General features: G+C 56.2%; 1 protein-coding gene and 1 long non-coding RNA gene across 7 annotated transcripts in view; one reads left to right on the forward strand and one right to left on the reverse strand.

The window, feature by feature from the left end:
* RPS6KA2 (ribosomal protein S6 kinase A2) overlaps positions 1-19,154 on the forward strand; it is a 296,857-nt gene that overhangs the window by 142,188 nt on the left and 135,515 nt on the right. For 2 of the 6 annotated variants that reach the window (XM_082730473.1, XM_082730477.1), the window contains exon 1: positions 7,002-7,339. The exons of the other annotated variants lie outside the window; for them this stretch is intronic. In XM_082730473.1, the coding sequence (XP_082586599.1) occupies positions 7,241-7,339 (99 nt within the window). In that variant the 5' untranslated portion in view covers positions 7,002-7,240. Of the gene's footprint in view, positions 1-7,001; positions 7,340-19,154 lie in introns of those variants that run through there. 6 annotated transcript variants of the gene reach the window in all.
* LOC309864753 lies at positions 1,916-4,549 on the reverse strand. The gene is made up of 2 exons (XR_014311743.1): positions 3,966-4,549; positions 1,916-2,671 (listed from the first exon to the last, which is right to left on the reverse strand). It is a non-coding gene; the product is annotated as an uncharacterized lncRNA (long non-coding RNA).

A 19,154-nucleotide genomic window follows, 5' to 3' on the forward strand; every position in this document is an offset into this window, starting at 1 on the left:
TGTCTCTGTTCACAGCCAGGTTTTCTCACATCTGTCAGACCAAGTGCTCATTCCCTCGGAAGCCCGCTCCCTGGCCGTCTCCCTCACGGAGGCTCCCTGCGACGGCCGTGGAAGGAGAAGCATGTGTGTTCATCTCCTTGGGCTCCAGAACAAAGCACAGCACAGCGGTGGCTGGAAATGGCGCGTACGTGTCGTCTCGCACTTCTGGAAGCCAGAGGTCTGATACGAGGTGCCGAGGGCCATGCCCCCCGACACACGTCGGGAGTTTCTTCCTCACCTCTTCAATGCGCTGGTGGTGGCACTGCTTCAATTTCTGCCTCCGTTGTGACGTGGTCTTACAAGGACACCAGTCACACTGAATTAGAGCCCACCCTACTCCTATATGCCCTCATCTTAACTAATGACATCTGCAACAACCCTGTTTTCTGACCAGGTCACATTCTAGGGGCGGGGGTTCAGGGCTTCACTGTACCTTTTTAGAAAGGGACACAGTTCAACCCATAACAAACAACGCGGGAACACTAGCAGGGTCAAACCCAGAGGTTCTACACATTCTGTCACCTCCCGATAAGGAATGGTCCTTCCCCCACCCCCTCCTGATGAGCAGAAAACGCCTCTACATGAAACGTGTCCAGAGTTCTCTTGGCCACATGCTAGGGTCCCTTGGCTCTCAACACTGTTTCATGTAATAGGACTCGCCGTGTTGTCTCATGAGTAAACTGACCTTTCACAGGAGAACTAGCCATTCTGCACCAAGGCACTCCCAGCGTCTGTCCCCACAGATGTGAGGAGGCCTGTGGAGGCCACTGTCCGGACTTCTGTCTGTGAGATGCTCTGTCTACAGGATGTTGGCCTTATGGCATTTCTTGCCTGACTATAATTGTCTAGGGAAATGAGAATCTAGCCTGTCACCCTCTTGGTTGCCAGTCTCTTATCTGATTTCTTTTGAGGCACACCTGTATAATTGTGGGCCCGTTGCTGGGCTCTCACTGATGGGCGGATCTCATCTGGACCTTTTCCTCTCGTGTAAGTTTAGGCAGTAGGTTCAGCTCCTGGAGCCTTGTAAGATGGGATTCATTGCATCCATTCTGCGGATTTTGTAAGTGTGTTTTACAGATGAAATAGTAAAAATGGCCCAGCTCTGATAACCAGCAGACCTCTCAACGCAGTCACTATAACACCCCGTTAAACAAACCTGCAGGAAGGGCCACCAATGGTGGCTGTCCCACGTGCTTCCACGTTGGTGGGAGAGGCAGACAGAGAAGCTGAGAGTCATCGTCTGGCTCTGTGAGGAGAACCGGGGAGCCTGGGGAAGACACCTTCACACGGCCTGCGGCATGAAGCGGGGAGGGTGCGGCCTGGGGGTGGAGCAGGGCGGCGTCCCGGGCAGTGACCGCGGGAGCCCGCGCTCTGGGGCAGGAAGGAGGGCAGAGTGAGGACAGGGAACGGTGACCCGGGATGGCGCAGCTGCTCTGCTCCGGTTTGCGCTTCTCCTGGACCACCCGGACACATGGGGTACACGGCGTAGCACGACCCAGTTTGCTTCTAGAAAGGCCATTTTAGGAGCTGGAGTGTGGATGGGCTGGGAGGGATGCCATGTAGCCGGAGACCACTGTATTCTGGCAGGAACTGATGGCCCCAAACCACGTCCCCAAGAGCAGGGCCGGAAAGAAGGGGAGACGTGACAAATATTGAGAAAGTCTCACGCAGGTGTCTGTGCGTCGTTAGACTTCGGGAAGAAAGCAGCGGGAGTGAAAGTGATTCTTGCCTCCCCGCTTACAGGGTAAACGGGGCACCCACGGAGGACAGTGTCGTTCAACGGAAGGCTTTCAGATCAAAATGCTAGACGTGGGGGTCTACTGCTTCCCCAGCCATGCAGCTAGCTTTCTGTGTGAAACTCTAGAATTTTAGCAAATAAAAACTTTGATGAGCAGTTTATTTACAATTTGTTCCACATTTTGTTTTAACTGCACAAAACTGCCACATTTGTAGGTGACAGCCTTGTGAGGAAGGAGCACAGGTTCCCCCCACCATGGGCCGCTGAGCTCACCATGATTCTCAGACGTGGCCCTTGGGTATTTCGGACCCTGAGGGGCTGCCCTGTGCCCCGCACCCCCGGCCTGTACCTCTGAGGCATCCCTCCTATTTCCCCCCCTAGCCGTGTCTCCAGCTGTCTACACCTGTCCCCAGACCTTGCCAAGTGTCTCCCAGAGGACAAAGTCAGCCCCACTTGAGAACCCTGTGCTAGAGGATCAGAGTTTCAGGTCAAGTCACAGTGGGACGGTGGCTGGGATTCGGATACCTCCCAACCCCCGTGCGTCCCACGAGCAGCCCCGGCAGCACCCACACAGCTGCTCCGACCCCTGCCCTCCATGTCTGCTCTCGGATGTTCACACGCAGGCCAGGCCCACGTACACGGGTACATTTCCAGGAGCATCTTGTTCTTTCTTCCACCATTTTACATTCTACATCCCATAAATCCTGTAGGCGGAGTTCCTATCTGGTCCCGCGGGCAGAGGTCCTTCTGGCTTTGCTGGCACCCGGTGCCCTGGACTCGAGTGCAGTGACCGTGAGCTCACGCTCCCTGGAACTGCGTCCGGAGGGCTTCTCCGGAGCCTGGGTCTAACGCGGATCTCTGTAGAGAGCATCACTGTGTGTTTCCACCAGGCACCTTGGGTAAGAAGTAGTCAAGACCACTGGAGTTTTTGCTGCTGTTTTCAGATGACACGGGGGGTGCACGAGGGCCACGGGCCTATGTAAGGGGGTGTGTGCACCTGGATGCTCAGGGGGTCGTTCTCGCTCTCGAGGTCCTGCCTGGTTAGTGCCAGCACTCAGGCGCGAGCCCGGGTCTGCAAGGGGGGTGATTTCCGTCCACCATGCACTGAGGGTGCAGCCCTGCGGGACCCCTACTGAGTGGGTGACCTCAGTCCACTGAGGCCCTCACTATTATAAATGGAGCCTGGTTTGTTGACCAAATGCAGCTTGTGATGGGATCGAAACACACCTTGCAGTACTTATCAGAGTGAATGACGGGAGCCCTGTCAGTTCACGTAGCGTTTTCTTCCCACTCCCAAATAACGATCATGTTTGTTTTCAGTTTTAAATACTTGATTAAGACATTAGTATTTCCAGTCCTACTGACTGACAGGACTCACAGTCTCTTTGCCGGCTTGAGGCTGTCTCAGCCTGGGAGGCTCAGAGTGGGAAGGAGGCCATCCAGGCAGAGGACAGACTCGCTGGAAGCGGTCTGCACACAGGTGGCCTCACTCTGACCCCTTCTCTCATGGACAGCTGTCCTGTCTTCTTCTGGGTTACTGCAGCTGGAGACCGCAGCTGCATGCACTTACAGGACAGAGGCCTCCGGATTTGGGAGTTACTAGAACTCTTGCCTTAGCCCTGGGCCTGGTGCTGCACGCTTCTGCTCCAGACAGCATCCCAGGGACCCCCAGACTAGCCCCTTTATCACATGGCCACACCTGGTCTGTAAAAAACTCTCTTGCGTCCTTCCTCTGCAAGCCCCATGAACACAGATCCGTCCAGTGAACAGCTCCCCCCACCCCCAGGCCTCCCCAGAGCATGGCCATCTGGGCTCTCTAGAACTCAGACCTGACCAGTGTCCACAACAAATCACAGCTCTTGGGGTAGGGCTTGCAGTGAAGGAGGCGGCATGGCCCCTACCCAGTCCTTCGGGGGAAGGGAAGGGAAGGGGATAACAATGCGGATCTTGCCCAAGTTACCTTCCTTCCAAAAGCCTCCCTCTCCTTCCTGTCCAGGGCGTGTTCTGTTCTCAAGGAAGGGGGAATTCCAGGGTGGACCAGACCTTAGTTATTGTTCTGAAGTTCTGAAATAGGATGCCTCAGGTGTCCTGGGGACTTGGTAGAACTCAATTTTCATTAATCAATCATGAAACCTCTCTTTGTTCTAAATTCCCAATAACCCCATTCTTCTACAAGCTGGGACCCTACCTCCTCTGTTTGCCCAGGAAACATGGCTCCTTATCCGCCGGGGGTCAACCCAGATGCCACCTCCTCCAGCTGGGGCCGGCTTCTCCTTCATCTCCGTCCGTGTAGCATCTCCTTACCCATTTCTTTCGCGTCGCATTAAAAGCTGCACCGTGGTTGTCTCTCTGTTCACCTTCTCTTCATGGGGCTGTGAACTTCTGTGGTCAGGAGCTGGGCCACAGTCATCTTTGTGTCCCTAGGGCTGAGTATGGCCCCAGGCACCAGGAGGTGTCTGCGACCACTCGTGGGATGAGGTGACCACTCGTGGGACCGAGGTGACTGCTGTGGCCAGCACTCGCTTTTAGGCTGCAGCAGGATAGAATGCAATGTCGGGCTTCTGTGTTCGGGGCAGAGAAAAACTCAAGGTCACCTGGAGGCTGTGGAGCTTGCTCCCCTGCTCCATCCCCACCATCAGGACAGGGGCCTTAATGAGCTCCCCCTTTCCCCCAGGATTTGGGAGGGATGCCTCTGGGTATCAGGGTGGTCTGACCGTGGCCTGGAGGTGGTCATTGTCTTAGCACCGGAAGTGGTGGTGAATGATTCTTAGAGATTTTTTTTTTTTTTTTAAGATTTTATTTATTTATTTGACACAGAGAGATCACAAGTAGGCAGAGAGGCAGGCAGAGAGAGAGAGAGAGGAAGAAGCAGACTCCCTGCTGAGCAGAGAGCCCGATGCGGGGCTCAATCCCAGGACCCTGAGATCATGACCTGAGCCGAAGGCAACGGCTTAACCCACTGAGCCACCCAGGTGCCCCAATTCTTAGAGATTTTGATAAAGTTACTTCACCAGGTTAAAGATAAAGACAAATGGAAATGTTCTAGCAATGAAATTATTTCTCCAGTTGGAAATATGAATTTTTTTTTTTTCTTTTTGAGACTCCAAGTTCAATTGAACAGTTTGCACTCAAATATGGGGGATGGTGAATACCCCATAAGATATTTCCTTTCCAGTTCGGTTACACCAGGTCAGCATGCTCTTGTGGTAAAACCCAAGCCCTGATTGAGGCCCACCAGAGGATGGCCCTGAGATGTCACAGTTGGCATGTGGTACTCCCGCCGGCTCCCCCAGTGAAACTCGCTAGAGCTGGCCCCCTCCTCATTCCAGGGGCTGGGACAAGCCGATGTCCCGTCAGCCAGCGGCTCTCTACCCCAGCTTAGCTGCAGCCTGGCATAGGTCTGGCTTGTCTTTGTCTCTGTGTAGAACCAAGATGCCTCAAGGGCAGCCAGGGAGAAGGGGAGTCTTTAGGTGGTAAGAAGCTGTTTCCCAGAGTGGGGATAATCGCCCTCCCGCAGAACCCTTGAGGGAAGCAGGAACCAGCTTCCACATGCATATTTTCATCTTGGAGATGCAGGATGGGGCCACAGCGTGAGTGTGCCCAAGCTCTCCAAGCAAGCGGCCCCTCTGAACTCCGTGCTCACCACTGCCCAGCCTGCGGCATCCGCATTTGTCACACGGTACCGCACGCAGGAATGTTTCTGACCTTCTAGGGGGTTGGTGACGGGCACTGACCTCGTCTGACCCTATTTTGAACACAAGGCACCAACAGAAGAGGCCGCACGGAGCTCAGAGCTCCCAGATCTCTGCTGAGCATTTCTAGAAAACAGTGTTCCCCTTTAAGGCAAATCCCCTCCAGCGCCGCAGCCCGCAGCTGCCTCCAGAGCCTGCCTCCAGGCACTGCGGGGCCTGGTCAGTCGCCGTCCGGACAGAGCCGGAGGTCGTGGAGGACGGACGTCTCGTGCTCCGAGCACTCCCAGGGGCGGCTGCCCCAGACCGCGTGGGGGTCCGTGCACCGGGTGGCGACGGCTGGACCCGCGGGGCCGGGCGCCCCGGGGCAGGGAGAGGTGCAGAGCGCGGGCCGAGGCTCCCGGAGCCTCGGATTTCGTTTCGTTTTCCGGAAATGTCCGCTAATGGACAGAAGTTTTGCTCGGCACCGCAGAGCACTGAGCCCCCGTGTGCCTGCGGCTCTTTCAAGGGAAAACCCGGAGGGACGCCCCGAGCCACAAAACAGCCCAGCCGGGCCGCGGGGCAGCACAGCAGGCCGGCGCCGCGCCGCCCGCCCCGCAGGCCGCAGCGCTCCTCGCGGGGCTCGGCCGGCGCGCGCCTCCCAGGCCGCCCGGAGCGGGTGTGGGCGGGGGCGGGGGCGGGGCAGCGCGCCGGGAGTACTCGGGGCGAGCGAGGCGGCGGGGAGGCGCGTCGGAGGCGCTGATTGGTGGTAGTGGGCCAGGCGGGGCGGGGCCGGGTTGCTCTGCGCTCGTCCTCTCAGGGCGGGAGGAGGAGGGGGAGGGAACGCCTGGGATGTGCGGTTGCTGATTGGCGGCAGTGGCGGAGAGCGAGGAGGGGCGGGGCTGGCCCGGGCGGGGCTGGTAGTCCCGGGCGGTGGCGTCTGCGGCGGCGCGGCAGGAGGAGGAGGAGGAGGGGGAGGAGGGAGCATCTGATTGGCGGTAGTGACTGTGGGCGGGGCCGGGAGGGGCGTTGGCGGTCGCAGCAGCCGCGGCGGGAGGAGGAGGAGGGGGAGGAGGGGAAGAAGGAGCATCTGACTGGGCGTAGTGACGGTGGGCGGGGTGGGGCGGGGCGGTGGCGGCAGCTGCGGCGGCCCGGCAGCAGCAGGAGGAGGAGGAGGAGGGGAGGAGGGAGCATCTGATTGGCGGTAGTGACTGTGGGCGGGGCTTGGCGGGGCGGGGCTGGTCCTCGCTGAGCACCGGCCGCCGCCTCAGCCGCCTCGGAAGCAGGAGGGGGAAGAGGAGGAGGAGGAGGAGGAGGGAGCGTCGGGGGCGGCGGGCACTGATTGGCGGTAGTGGCTGGGGGCGGGGCGGAGCTGTCCGGGGCGGGTCCCCGGCGGGAGGCGGCGGCGGCCGCGGCAGCAGCGGCAGCAGGAGCGGGAGGAGGAGGAGGGGACGAGGCGGAGGACGAGGGGAAGCGGCTGGGGCGGCGGGCCCTGATTGGCGGGAGGGGCTGAGGGCGGGGTGGGGCGGGGCGGTCCGGGGCGGGTCCTGGCAGGCTGCGGGAGGAGGAGGGGGAGGAGGGGGAGGAGCGCGGGAGGAGGGAGCGCAGGAGCCCGGGCCGCGGTGGCCGGCTCGGCCTGCCCTTTGTGCCCGCAGCCCGCGCCCCGCGCCGATGGCCGCCGCACCGGGCTCCCCCGCGGCGCGCACCCGCCCGCGGACCTGACCCCGCGCGCCTGGGATGCGCCGGGAATGCGCGTCCTCCGGGCCTGCGGCTGCTGCGGGCTGGGCGCGGGGCGATGGACCTGAGCATGAAGAAGTTCACGGTGCGCCGCTTCTTCTCCGTGTACCTGCGCAAGAAGTCGCGCTCCAAGAGCTCCAGCCTCAGCCGACTCGAGGTAAGCGCCGTGGCGCCGGGGCGCGCAGGCACCCGGGTCCCGCCGCGCCCGGGGGATGCTGCGGGCGTGGGGCCATCCCGAGCCCTTTCTATTGTCACATGCGCGGGACGCACCGACTCAGGTCGGGGAGTTGAAGTTGTCGGAGAGCCCGTCCGGTGTTCACCGGACCGAACGCCGTTGTTGGGACTTCGCCATCCTGGACCGGCCCTCGGGTTCTCATCGGGGGCTTAACCCTCCCCTGTGGGATTTCTAACTAATTTCGCTCCCGGGGCCGCGCAGGTTGCGGAGCGGTCGCGGTGCCCAGATAAGTGCTCGGGGTGGGGAGGGCGTTTCGGTCCGTGCAGCCGGACCGCGGCTCCGTGGGGCACCTCTGAGCTCCCACGGACAGAACCAACGCGGCGCTCCCCCCGGCCGTGGGTCGAGGGCTGGGGGTGGGTTTGTCGTTCGGTGGCCCCCAGCCACGAAGTGCTACCGTAGGGGGCAGATGCTGGTGTATTGGAAATCAGTGTAGCGTCGCCCGTATCTGTAACATCCCGGTCTACACCGGCCAGTCTGAAACGGTGCTCAGGACCGAAGTGCCTGGTGCAGCTTCCCTGCAGCCCTGGGTTTGACAGAGATTCGCCCTGAGACCCAAGGACCCTGAAAATTGTGTCCTTTTCTCCTGTCCCTCATCTTGTCATCTTTGGGTTTCCAAAGTCATCTGTGGACCGTTCTCTGCTGTGTTTTTATTTCTGCCATCAGATCCTGTTCTTTGTCCCGGTGTCCAGATTACACTGCTGAATCTATAGATGACCAAACGGTGGAACGTGTTTAAGTGAAAGAGAGAGAGAGAGAGGAGAGAGACACATTGTGATGTGGGGGGGAGGGGCTGGCCACACAGCCTAGCCTTTCCCTTTGACATTGCCCTGGCCTTTACCAAAGGCTGGCACCTATCTCGGTTTTGACTTGTTTCTAAGGAATCAAATGAATTGGAACAATGTGACATTTTTCGTCTGGGATTTCTTTGTCCCGGCTGCCATGATATTTGATACAGGCATGGGTTGTTACAATTACCAGGTCTTTAGGCAAAGCTCTGGAATAGACGTGAATGCAACAGGGAATTGCTTGTGGAAAAAGTTTCTGTTCTGGTATCACTAAGTCAGATTTGGACCAGATAGGCTCTTTGTGGCTGCTTTCTGCGGGTAGAACATATTTTTCAAACAAATACAACTGCTAATCAAATAATGGGGGAGGTCTTGCCTTGAATTTCACATTGACAGAAATTAAACACGAGTTAGTGAGATAAATCATCTTCCTGGATCTCAGGCACTTTTTTTTTTTTTAAGATTTTATTTATTTCTTTGACAGACAGAGATCACAAGTAGGCAGAGAGGCAGGCAGAGAGAGAGGAAGAAGCAGGCTCCCTGCTGAGCAGAGAGCCCGATTCAGGGCTCGATCCCAGGACCCTGGGATCATGACCCGAGCCGAAAGCAGGGGCTTTAACCCACCCAAACACCCCTCAGGCACTTTTTAAAAAGCTAAAGTTGATAAGAACAGAAAGCCAGAACACTATTTAGCTCTATGCCCAATAAGTTTTTATTCCTCAAAACGCCAAGTTTATTATACAGCCCCTTGTTTCATTTATTGTCCTTGCCAGTGGGAGGCACACAGGTGGGCAAACCCCCCGTGCTCTGCAGGAAGACCAGCAGTAGACACCGGCAGCAAGTTGATACTGGGCTGAACTGGTGGACGGTCAGGAATCCCATCAGCGCGATACACTCTGCTCCGGTGTTGGGGTTTAGCGGGGAGAACTGGGTTTGTGCCTCAAAAAAACAACATAATGGGAAACCGAGAGGGGGATGGAAGAGAAGTTTCTTCAATGTGAAAACAAAATTTCTGAAAATCATAAGACACACCAGGGGATAGGCAGAAGGTCTGTTCCGGACCAGAGAGGATTATCACATTCCCCTATCAGCACGGAATCGGCGAGCCCTTCCTGTGACCGGGATGGTGGGCGCTGGAGAGAAGTGCTGAGAGGGACGGTCCGCTCGGCCGCAGTGCTCTGTTCTCTACAGATGCATTCTCCTGTCTCTTATGAAAACTCAGATAAGCATGTTTTACGGTCCTCATTCTACTGATGGGGGACTCAGCCTCCCCCGCCAACAGGATTTTCCCGGAAACTTGCCAACTAATTCGTTCTGCAATTGCTTTTTAAAAGCCTGCTGTGTGTTCAGCCCCTTTCTCAGCCTTGTAGATCCAAAACCACAAGTCCTGGAAGTCCTGGCCTCATGATGCCTCCACCTAGTGGGGGATCTAATAAGTGGCTGACCCTGTGCTTCTGTCCAGCAAGTTCCATCTTCCTGCCCAGCTGCCTCTCCATCTTTTTCCGGAGAAGCCTGTTTATGCACTTGCATATCCATAGCATATTGTAGGCCAAGGAGCACTTCCCCCCGAAATCTAAAATTTCGGAGGGGGTGGGGGAGGTCTGTCAATAGTTTGAGCTTGAGTAATGGGACACATAAAGCACTAGCACAGATGTATATTTCCTGTTTGGACTGATGAAAAAGATTGCTCATTTTGTAAAAATAAACGTTTTTTCATTGTTTCTGTGATATTTATTTTGTAAAATATACACAGAGATTGAAAACGTTTGTTTTTTGAATTCAGAATCTAGTGCCATAAACAGGAAAGTGACAGAGGTTACTTGAAGTTGAAAACACTATTATTTTCATTAAAATGGACTTAAGGGAGAGACTCCGTCTTAATGTTTTCATACTTGCTTTTAATTTTTTTTTTAAGATTTTTATTTATTGACAGAGAGAGATCACAAGGAGGCAGAGAAGCAGGCAGAGAGAGAGGAAGGGAAGCAGGCTCCCCGCTGAGCAGAGAGCCCGATGCGGGGCTCGATCCCAGACCCTGGGATCCCAAGACCCCAGGACCTGAGCAGAAGGCAGAGGCTTTAACCCACTGAGCCACCCAGGCACCCCTTTGCTTTTAAATTTAACTTGAATCTAGACTCCAGCATTTGCTAATCCCTAGCCAACAGAGAAGCCAATTACTTAATCAGATTTGGGAACAGTTTATGAATTCCAGCTTAAATATTTTTAGAGTGTCTCGGTGTTGCACCAACTGAGATGGCCAGGTTGTTGACTCTGGCAAGCATGATTTTTGGGGTTTCTAAAGGGTAATTGGGTATCTTTCCTAGACTTCTTTGTGCATGTCCTAGAAAGATATCAGGTTTCACTGTCTGACCTTCACCCGGATTTCAAGGGCATTGACATCCCTGCCTGAGGGGCTCGGCAGCTACCTGGAAGGTGTAACTGGCTCCTGATTCAGCAGTCCATTTTGTAGATGAGGAAACGGAGCCCAGGGACACCCAAGAACTTGCCTGTGCTCCCGTGCCTAGACTGTTTTAAAGGAAGTTCTTGCTGCGAGAGTGTGTACCGTCTGTGATTATCATAGCCCTTCTGGGTCATGCGGTTACTGGAGTTTACCATGTATTAGATGGGACTTGAAGGAAAGCTATTGTAATTATTAAAAGGAAATTACTCTGAGGAGTATTTTGGAAGGTGCTGCATAACCTAAAATTATTCTGGAGAACCTCTTCCGGAAGTTGGAACGTTCCAGGTGAATTTCGCATACCCACGGCAGGTGAATCTGGGCTTTATATCACACTCACCATCTTTCATGGCAGGTGGCGGCTTTTTCATCTCCATGAGCACCTTCCCCTCCACTGTGAGATGGGCTAGGACTTCCAGCCGCGCAGGGTGAAAGCGATAAGCGTAAGCTATCAAAAGTAAAGACGAATATGGAGTCTGGATGGCGGCGCAGCTGGTCAGTAGTTGTTAGCTGTGGATACTGATGAATATTTGCTGGGCTTTGTGATGGTTTTCACAGTGCTCATTGTCTCCCGGTGCTGTGTGAGCCTGGGCTTGCCCCTGTGGCCTGTAGAACCCATGGCTTGTGCTTTCTCAGTAAACGCTCGGCCTGGCAATTAACAGTTTAGATGACCTTCCTCTGTAGTTAGGGGAAGAAGAGGCCAGAGATCGCTTCTCCCAGGCCTCCTTGTACACCGTCATTCACTAGGATCGGCCCCGTTTGCTAAGATGGAGTCCGCGGCGCCTGGCTGGATGGCGGTACTCCTCTTCCTTATCTTACATCACCTTGTGAGTCCGCTGCACCACGCCAGGAATGCTTTACCAGTTCAGGCCCCAAAGCCATGGCGTCCTGAGCTAGGGCTGCTTCGAGAGTCAGGAAACACCCCAGCACCGCATCCCGATTTCAGGAGCTTCGGGACAGCATCCTCCTGGGCTCAGCCTTTGCTTCCCAGGAGAGACTCCAGTGGTCTCGCGCTCCAGCTCCAAAGCCTGGCTTGGGGCTGTGGAAGGTTCAGAGGGGCTGACTAGGAAGAGCTTGGGGGGGATATGGTTTTTAAATTAATAAAAAGTGATATTATTTACCCAGTACGATTTATCTGCTAGTTTGTCAAAGGTATCGGTGCTCAAGGACCGTTCATGGCAGGAACAGTTATTTCGTCTGGAGTCCCCAAAGCCAGGGAGTCGGTTCTCTTTGATCACGTATCATTTTTGACACTTTTACTGGAAGGCGGCTGAGGATGGGTGACAACAAAATGCAAGTCCTTTAGCTGGAATACGGAAGAGTGGTAAGCTGCTGAGCGGAAAAATTTCATCTAATTTTGTACTTGCTCAATTGTTTACATGAAGAATTTTAGCATACACTGTGCTGAGCAAGTGGTACGTAGGACGCGGTCTTTGTGTGGCCTCTGCCCTCGATGAGCTGGACGTCTAGTGAGAGAGGCAGACCTGGGAAGGGAACCTACTGGGTGACATTTCTGGCATCCCTGATTAAACAGTCTAATTATGTCAATTGCCAATTACTTTCTGTTTCCCATGGTTGCAGGTCACCAAGGTGTTGCCTGTGTGTACATTTGAATATATTTCAATGGCCTCCCCCTTTTAAAGGGAAGCATAATGTCCCAATAAAGTCAATGCTCAGGTACTCTTAGCAGATCCTGGGAGTGATGTTGGCTCTGGTCATGGAGAAAAAGAAAGCTTCCTGGAAAGATAAACATTAAGGCTTATTCTTGGTGCTTGATAGGTAAGCTCTTCTTCTAGAACTTGGGTGGTTTCCCGGAAAACCATTTCTAATTAAAATAATTTTCAGGTACTTTCAGTAAATGCACCCCAAAATTCTATGGGAACCCTGATTTTTATGTGGCTTTCAGACCACAAGGACAACAACGAAAATCAGAAGAACACAAGAAAGAGTTCATATTTATAAGTATTGAACGGGCTCCGGGGGGCTCAGTCTGTGAAGCCATTTGCCTTTGGCTCAGGTCGTGATCTCATTCCTGGGATCGAGGCCCACATCGGGCTCCTGGCTCCGTGGGGAGCCTGCTGCTCCCCCTCCCTCTGCCTGCTGCTCCCCCTGCCTGTACTCTCTCTCTCTCTCTCTGTCTCTCATAAACAAATAGATAAATAAATAAATAAATCATTTAAAAAATTATTTAATCTGCTTATGTTTTACCTATGTATATTGATTCTATTTTAAACACACTAAAATTAATTTCCCTGTGGCCATGTTTGGCATGTGCCTTACCTCAGCAATTTCATGCCACACTTGCTCTCCTTACACTGAAGAAACTCCCCAAGATATTGCTTGTTCAAAAATGTGTGAAAAGACTCCCCAGACCGTCGCGATTCTCCCCGTTGGGCGTTCGTCACCTCCTTCCCGCCTTCTTGCCCGAAGCCTCCCGCTGTCTTGCACCGCACACCGCGGCCGGCAGAAACGGTTTCGGTCCGTTTTTCCCGGGTTCAGAAGCGCCGGAACGAGACGTGGCGAGCTCGTGCCCGGTGCTCTGTGCCTGCAGGCGGCGGCCGTGCTCAGATGTGGCGGGGCCGCCGGTGAGCCGGAGGCGAGCCCGGAGCTCCCCGGGGCAGGGGCGAGGCAGAGAGAGAGATCTGGGGCTTGAGCGGCAAGACTCGTTAACCAGTGCGGGTGGCCTGTTCCGTGCATCCGCGGCTCGGCGGGACAGGGCTGCCCTGAAGTGTGGGGAACCGAAGGCGGGTCCGTTTCCAGCGGAGGCGGCGGCCAGTCCTTTAGCCAGAAATAGCTTCCTCTTGGGCCCGAAGGTTCTGCGCTTGTCAGAGGCATGTGGACGGCCGGGCGCCGAGGACGGCCTCGCCGGGACGCGCCGCTCGAGTGTCTGCGACGCTGGGTTGTGTCGCGTGCCGCGTTAGCCCACGTATTTTCACTGGGAAGAGCTATTAAATGAAGCTGGAGTGGGAATTATCAACAAATAGTCTGTTCAGCTACAGTGTGATTTAATCAAGCCCATGCATGAGGCACAAATACATTCAGTATAAAATGTGGTGCGTCGCGTCTGGTTTGCAGCTGTGTCGGGCGCCTCCCGGGCTCCCAGCCGGCAGGGGCCGTGGCGGCGGCGGCGCGGTGGCCACGGGCACCTGCTCGCTGCGCTCCGAGGGCAGCCGCGTGCGCCATGCCGCAGACCTGCTGTTTCTCCCCAAGCAGGCGAGGGTCTGCGTCTGAAACCACCCGAGAGGACCCGACGAAGACTCTCCTCCACCAGACTGGGCTCGGTCCCCCGGTCCCCTTCGCGACTGTACTCAGTCCCCCGGTCCCCTTCGCGACTGGGCTCTGACCTTGGGCTCCTGTGTCGTCCTTGCAGCGCCCGGAATGCCTTACCCCCCGCCCCGAGGGTGACATCTGGTCTCCCCCTGCCCGCAGCGAGAATCCGACGAGGCCCATGTAGGAAGACCACCCTGCCCTCGCACACCCTCGGGCTCGGCTCCTCGCCCGTGAGTCCCAACTCTTCTTCCTGTATCTGACGTGAGCTCGGTCTGCCTCCCGGGCTGCCAGACCCCGTCGCGGGCCCTGGTGAACACTCTTCCTCGCTGTCTCGCTGGCTTTAGCAGGCGTCAGAACGATCTTCCTCGGCCAGTGCATATTGTTGTGGTCATTTGCATGTATCTCTTGAGATCCGGGAAGGGGCGTCGCAGGAACACCGCTGGTCAGAGAGCCCTACTTGATTCCACGCACAAAATACAGGGCGGCCTCTCCTCCACGAGCTTTGGTTTGCAAGGGCCCTCAGGATCCCTGGGGCCGTGTTCCTCTCCCTCCACACCCTGCACCCGCCGCTGGATGCGCCCCGGCCCTGCTGGCCACCCCTTCTCCGGGCCACCTGGCGCGCCTCTCGGCTCTGCCCTCAGCCTCGTCAGGCACACCATCCTTTCGGACTCCTGCGTGCCCAGCTGCGGTGCGGGGACAGCCATACACTAATGCCATCCTCGAGTCATTCAGTGCTTGAAGAGTGAGATGGGCCTCGTAGGGGAGGGTTTGCACTTGGCCTCCTGGGGTGTTGCTCGGAGCCGTCTTTGGCCGGACCCTCTCTGTAAGGAGTTTTGCACTGCGCTCGGAAACACAGAGTTTCTCTCCTCTTTGGGCGGCCTCTCTTGCCCTCCGGAGTACACATCTGCTTCAGGTTAGTATTATTACCACAAAGCAGCTTTTCCGAAGTTAATCTCTGTTAAGGTTACTCGGAGTGATGCTTTAATCTCCGGGGCCGTCCTGTTGAAGGTAAGTGGTGGAAAAGCAGCTCCGGTAAAACAGAGGAGGGAGTTCACGCCGTTCTGGGGTCAGCGCTCCCGGGCCTGAGCCAGCGTGGCCGGGGCTGGGCTGCTGGGAGGGTCGAGGTGCTCCCAGACCCTCTCCGGCGTCTGACAGATGAGAGTTGTCCTTTCTTTGGTCCGCTCTGTTCTCCCATATGGAATTAGCAAGATTCAAAACACGGAATCCGCGAGGGAGCACTTAGGCCGTTGGCCATCATGCTTTCTTCTGTGGCCAGAGGAGAGAGGGCTCGGAAGGGGACTGGCAGGCTTCACGGCCCTGGAATGATTCGGGCGTCGTATGTTCAGGCCTGGGATTTGCAGATGACAGCGGCCAGAACACGCATCTGGGACCTGCTCGGACGCGACCTTGCAGTCCGCGGGAGCTGTGACACTCTGCCCTGAGGTGGTCCTGGCAGCACCGTCCAGCCCAAGGCCCAGGGGCTTGCAGCTCGGACTCATTAAAATGTGCAGCTGAGTTTATAAGGGGAAGGGGTGGCGGGCGCTCTACTTTGAAAGACTCTATTTTGGAATGGTTGTGCTGGAAATGCTCTAGGGACTTCTTAAGAAAATTGCTCATTTGGGTCCCTCTGTTCACACTCAGGACCCCAGATAATCACAAACTTTCTAGAACTAAGATTAAATATAATATTAATTTCCAAATGTATTTTCACGTCCGAGGTATAGTACGGACAGTCCCTTTCTAAATATGCACATGAAAGAAAGCACGTTACTCAGGAATGTGAGTAAAATGCCAGAGGAGGCCCAGAGATGTGGCACGTCCATGAGTGGAAAGGTGTCCATGAGGCCAGAAGGCAGTCGGAAGCCCCGTGAAGCCGTGTGGTCCCCCTGGGGCCTGTGGGACCCACTGGCGAACCGCCGAGGTGCGTCCCGGCCACAGCCTTCAGGGCAAATGCACAGAAGTGCCCCAGGAGACATTCCTGTCCCAGGATTTGCTAAAGTGACTCTCTTTGGTTGACTTTGAAGATAAAGCTGAGGAAAGGAAACCAGACGGAGGAAGCAGAGAGGAGCCCTTATTTTTAGAGCACCTTCAGCTCTCGCTGTGAGCTGGGATTGTAATTACCTGCGGGAATAGGACAGGTGCGCCTGGAAAGACAGTGGAGCTGGGGCTAACTGCCCTCACCCCAGAAAACCCCAGGAAACAGCAGGGGGTTGGGCATGACTTTGTACTTCTAGGTCTTATGTTTCTAGATCTTGCATGCATTTTGATGTGTGGCTTAGTCAAGACTTTGTAGGACCCACTCCCACAGCAAAGTGGGAAACGGTGTCCAACCTGGTAGGATTTTAGCAAACGGACATGCACGGGGCTCATGTCCGTGCTCACAGGGCGCTCACGGGGCATCTGTGCTCATGGGGCACTGGCACGGCGGGAAAGATTTAGACTGTCGGGAAATCTTTAACAGCACTTATCACTTTTTTCTCTGACAGCCTGTGGTTTGTTTTTTTTTTAAAGATTTTATTTATTTGACAGACAGAGCTCATAAGTAGGCAGAGAGGCAGGCAGAGAGAGAGAGGGAAGCAGGTTCCCTGCTGAGCAGAGAGCCCGATGCAGGGCTCAATCCCAGGACCCTGGGATCGTGACCCGAGCTAAAGGCACAGGCTTTAACCCACTGAGCCACCCAGGGGCCCCTGACAGCCTGTGTTTTGAGGTTCGGGACATAGGACTCTAAGAGTCGGCATAAGAGTGTAGGAGTGACTCATTAGAATGAACCACTGTCATTTTGCGTGTGCACCAGGGAGAGGGTACAGACTGGAGATGCCGCTGTGACCCCGATGGGGCTCCTTCTCACTGGGGGTGATGGGCACGGCCGGATCGGGCTTCCTGCTACTGTCTCCACTTCCCACCCGCAGAGCGAATGCCGAGTGTGGCCTCCAGACCTTGCTTCTAGTGCTGTACCCGCCCCACCCAGCTGTGGACCCTCCCTCAGCCCCTTGTGTTGTCCCCTCCCCTGACTGGCTGTCCCCCCGCCCAGGCCCAGGCACTCTGCCCGTCCTGCACACCCAGCCTCCCGCTTTGTGTTGCGCTCCTCCGTGGAGGGGGAGTACAGGGCCACCTCCTTCCCCAGAGGACTTGGGCTCTGGGGCACTTGGGTTTGGACAGAGAAACCCTGTGGGAATCGGTGGAGAGAGGGGGTCGCTGCTGTGTGACCCAGGATGGGGTAGATTGTGCTGCCAAGTCCTTGGGTAGAGGGTGGTTTGGGTTCAAAATCACCCCTGGGGGAAGGACGGTGGTGTGTAGAGAAGTAATGGGAGAAGGTCTCCCTGTGCTGTGGGCTCGGTCACCCATCTGTGGGATGTTCTGGGTTTTTGTAAAATTCCCCCAATCACATATCCTTCTGCTGGGTCAGGCCAGGGTCCGGGGAGCTCCCCAGCTGCTGGGGAAGACACACCCATCGTCCCTGAGGCGGTCTTCGGTTTGGCCGCCTCCCCTGTGCTAGCTCAGGGCTTTGGGGCCATGTGGGAACTTACGTAAAACCTTTCAAACCAATATGCAGCTGATGGGGGAACCCATCAGGCTCCACTCCCACAACTCAGAAATTTTGACATATATGAACACAAGCAGCTTTGGGGAACTGAGAAACAATAAAATCCAATGAGGATTTTTACTTGCCAAGCTCGTGCCTGTGGAAGAAGGGGTTTCATTCCAGGAAGACAGCTTTGGTGACATCTCCGAAGGCGGTTTCTCATCAGATATTAAAGTTTTCCAACTCGTAATGCTGGTTCTTTGTGACGGATAGTGTCACTTTAAAGCTTCAGCATCCCGGACGGGTTCCCTCCCAACTTGTGAACGGAGTGGAAGGAACAGGTTCTGCCGAGGACCCCCCTCTGTGCCCGTGATCTCCAGGACCTCGCCTCCATGTCGGGCTCCTCAGCCTCCACGCATCCCCTCCGCACCCCCGTGCTGCTTCCCCCCGCCGCTCTAGGTCAGCCCTCGGTGGCCGAGAACGAGTCACATCCGTCCTTCATGGTCTAGGCAGGAAGGTCGCGGCGTCCGACCTTCCAGATGGGCAGTTCAGATGAGCAGCCGTTCATTCCGACGTGACCTGGAGTCTCGTCAGCGCCTGCATCCAGGACTTGGCTTAAAAAGAGAAAAAGCCTTCCTTTCTGATAACGTCAGATGCTGTTCTTACCCCTCCCCATCCCCACATGCTCCCTCCTTATTTTGCCTTCCGTCTGCGAACCCCCATATGTGGTGTGTGACCAGTGAGCCGTACCCAGAGAAGCCCCTGTGAGTGTGGAAATGTGCTGTTCTTGGCGGCTTGCTCAGAGGCCCAGTCACTCGACCCCAGGGGACTGCACGCCTCTTTTCTAGCCGGGGCACTCCGCGGAAATGCTGACAACAGCGGGCCGTGAGCTCAGCCGTGCGCCTGCTGGGACTCCATTGGCAGGGGTCCCCCATCGGCCCCAGGAGCATTGGAGGGCCCAGCTCAGTGTCCGCGTGGGACACACTGGGCTAGTGGGCGGGGCGGGGGGGCCCACAGCATCCTGGGCCAGATGGAAGGCGGAATAATGGCCCCAGAAGTGACTCTTCTGTGTCCTAAGCGCAGGACCCTGTGAATATGATGGTATTTGGCAAAAGGCACTTTGTAGACTGGATTCGATGAAGGATCTTGAGAGGGACAGTCCTGGATGACCCGGGGGAGCCCGGTGTCGTCCCCTGTCCCGACAAGAGGGAGGTAGGGGGACACTGAGAGGAGGGAACAGGGCCGTCAGAAGCCGGAGAGCGAGGACTCGGCTGTCCCAGAGCCTCCAGGAGGACCCAGCCAGGTCCACACCAAGAGCGGAAGACCTCAGGCTTCTGCCCTCTAGAACTGGTGGAGCCACGGAGTTTATGATCTGTCACAGCAGCGGACGGGACCGGCACAGTGGGTCGCTAGGTCTTGGGTTGGACGCCCAGTTGTGGAAGAGGCCGCACAAACGAGGGCCTGTCCTCTGGCCTCCGGCGGGACAGCGTGTGAGGAAATGTGGCCAGAGGCCTTGGCTCAGGGCCTCAGCCCCTGCGTGGCATCTTGGGCCTGTCGGGTCAGCGCGGCGTGTCCGAGGGGCCTCCCTGGTGTGAGGCCAGAGGCCGAGGACACACTGGCAGCAGCGGCCGTGGCTTTCTCTGAGGCCTATGGGGCGCCCGGGAAGCTCAGCCTCGCCACCGCTCACGCAGGAAAGGGCTCCGG

Source organism: Mustela nivalis, assembly GCF_964662115.1.
Source record: "Mustela nivalis genome assembly, chromosome: 5".
Lineage (NCBI taxonomy): Eukaryota > Metazoa > Chordata > Mammalia > Carnivora > Mustelidae > Mustela > Mustela nivalis.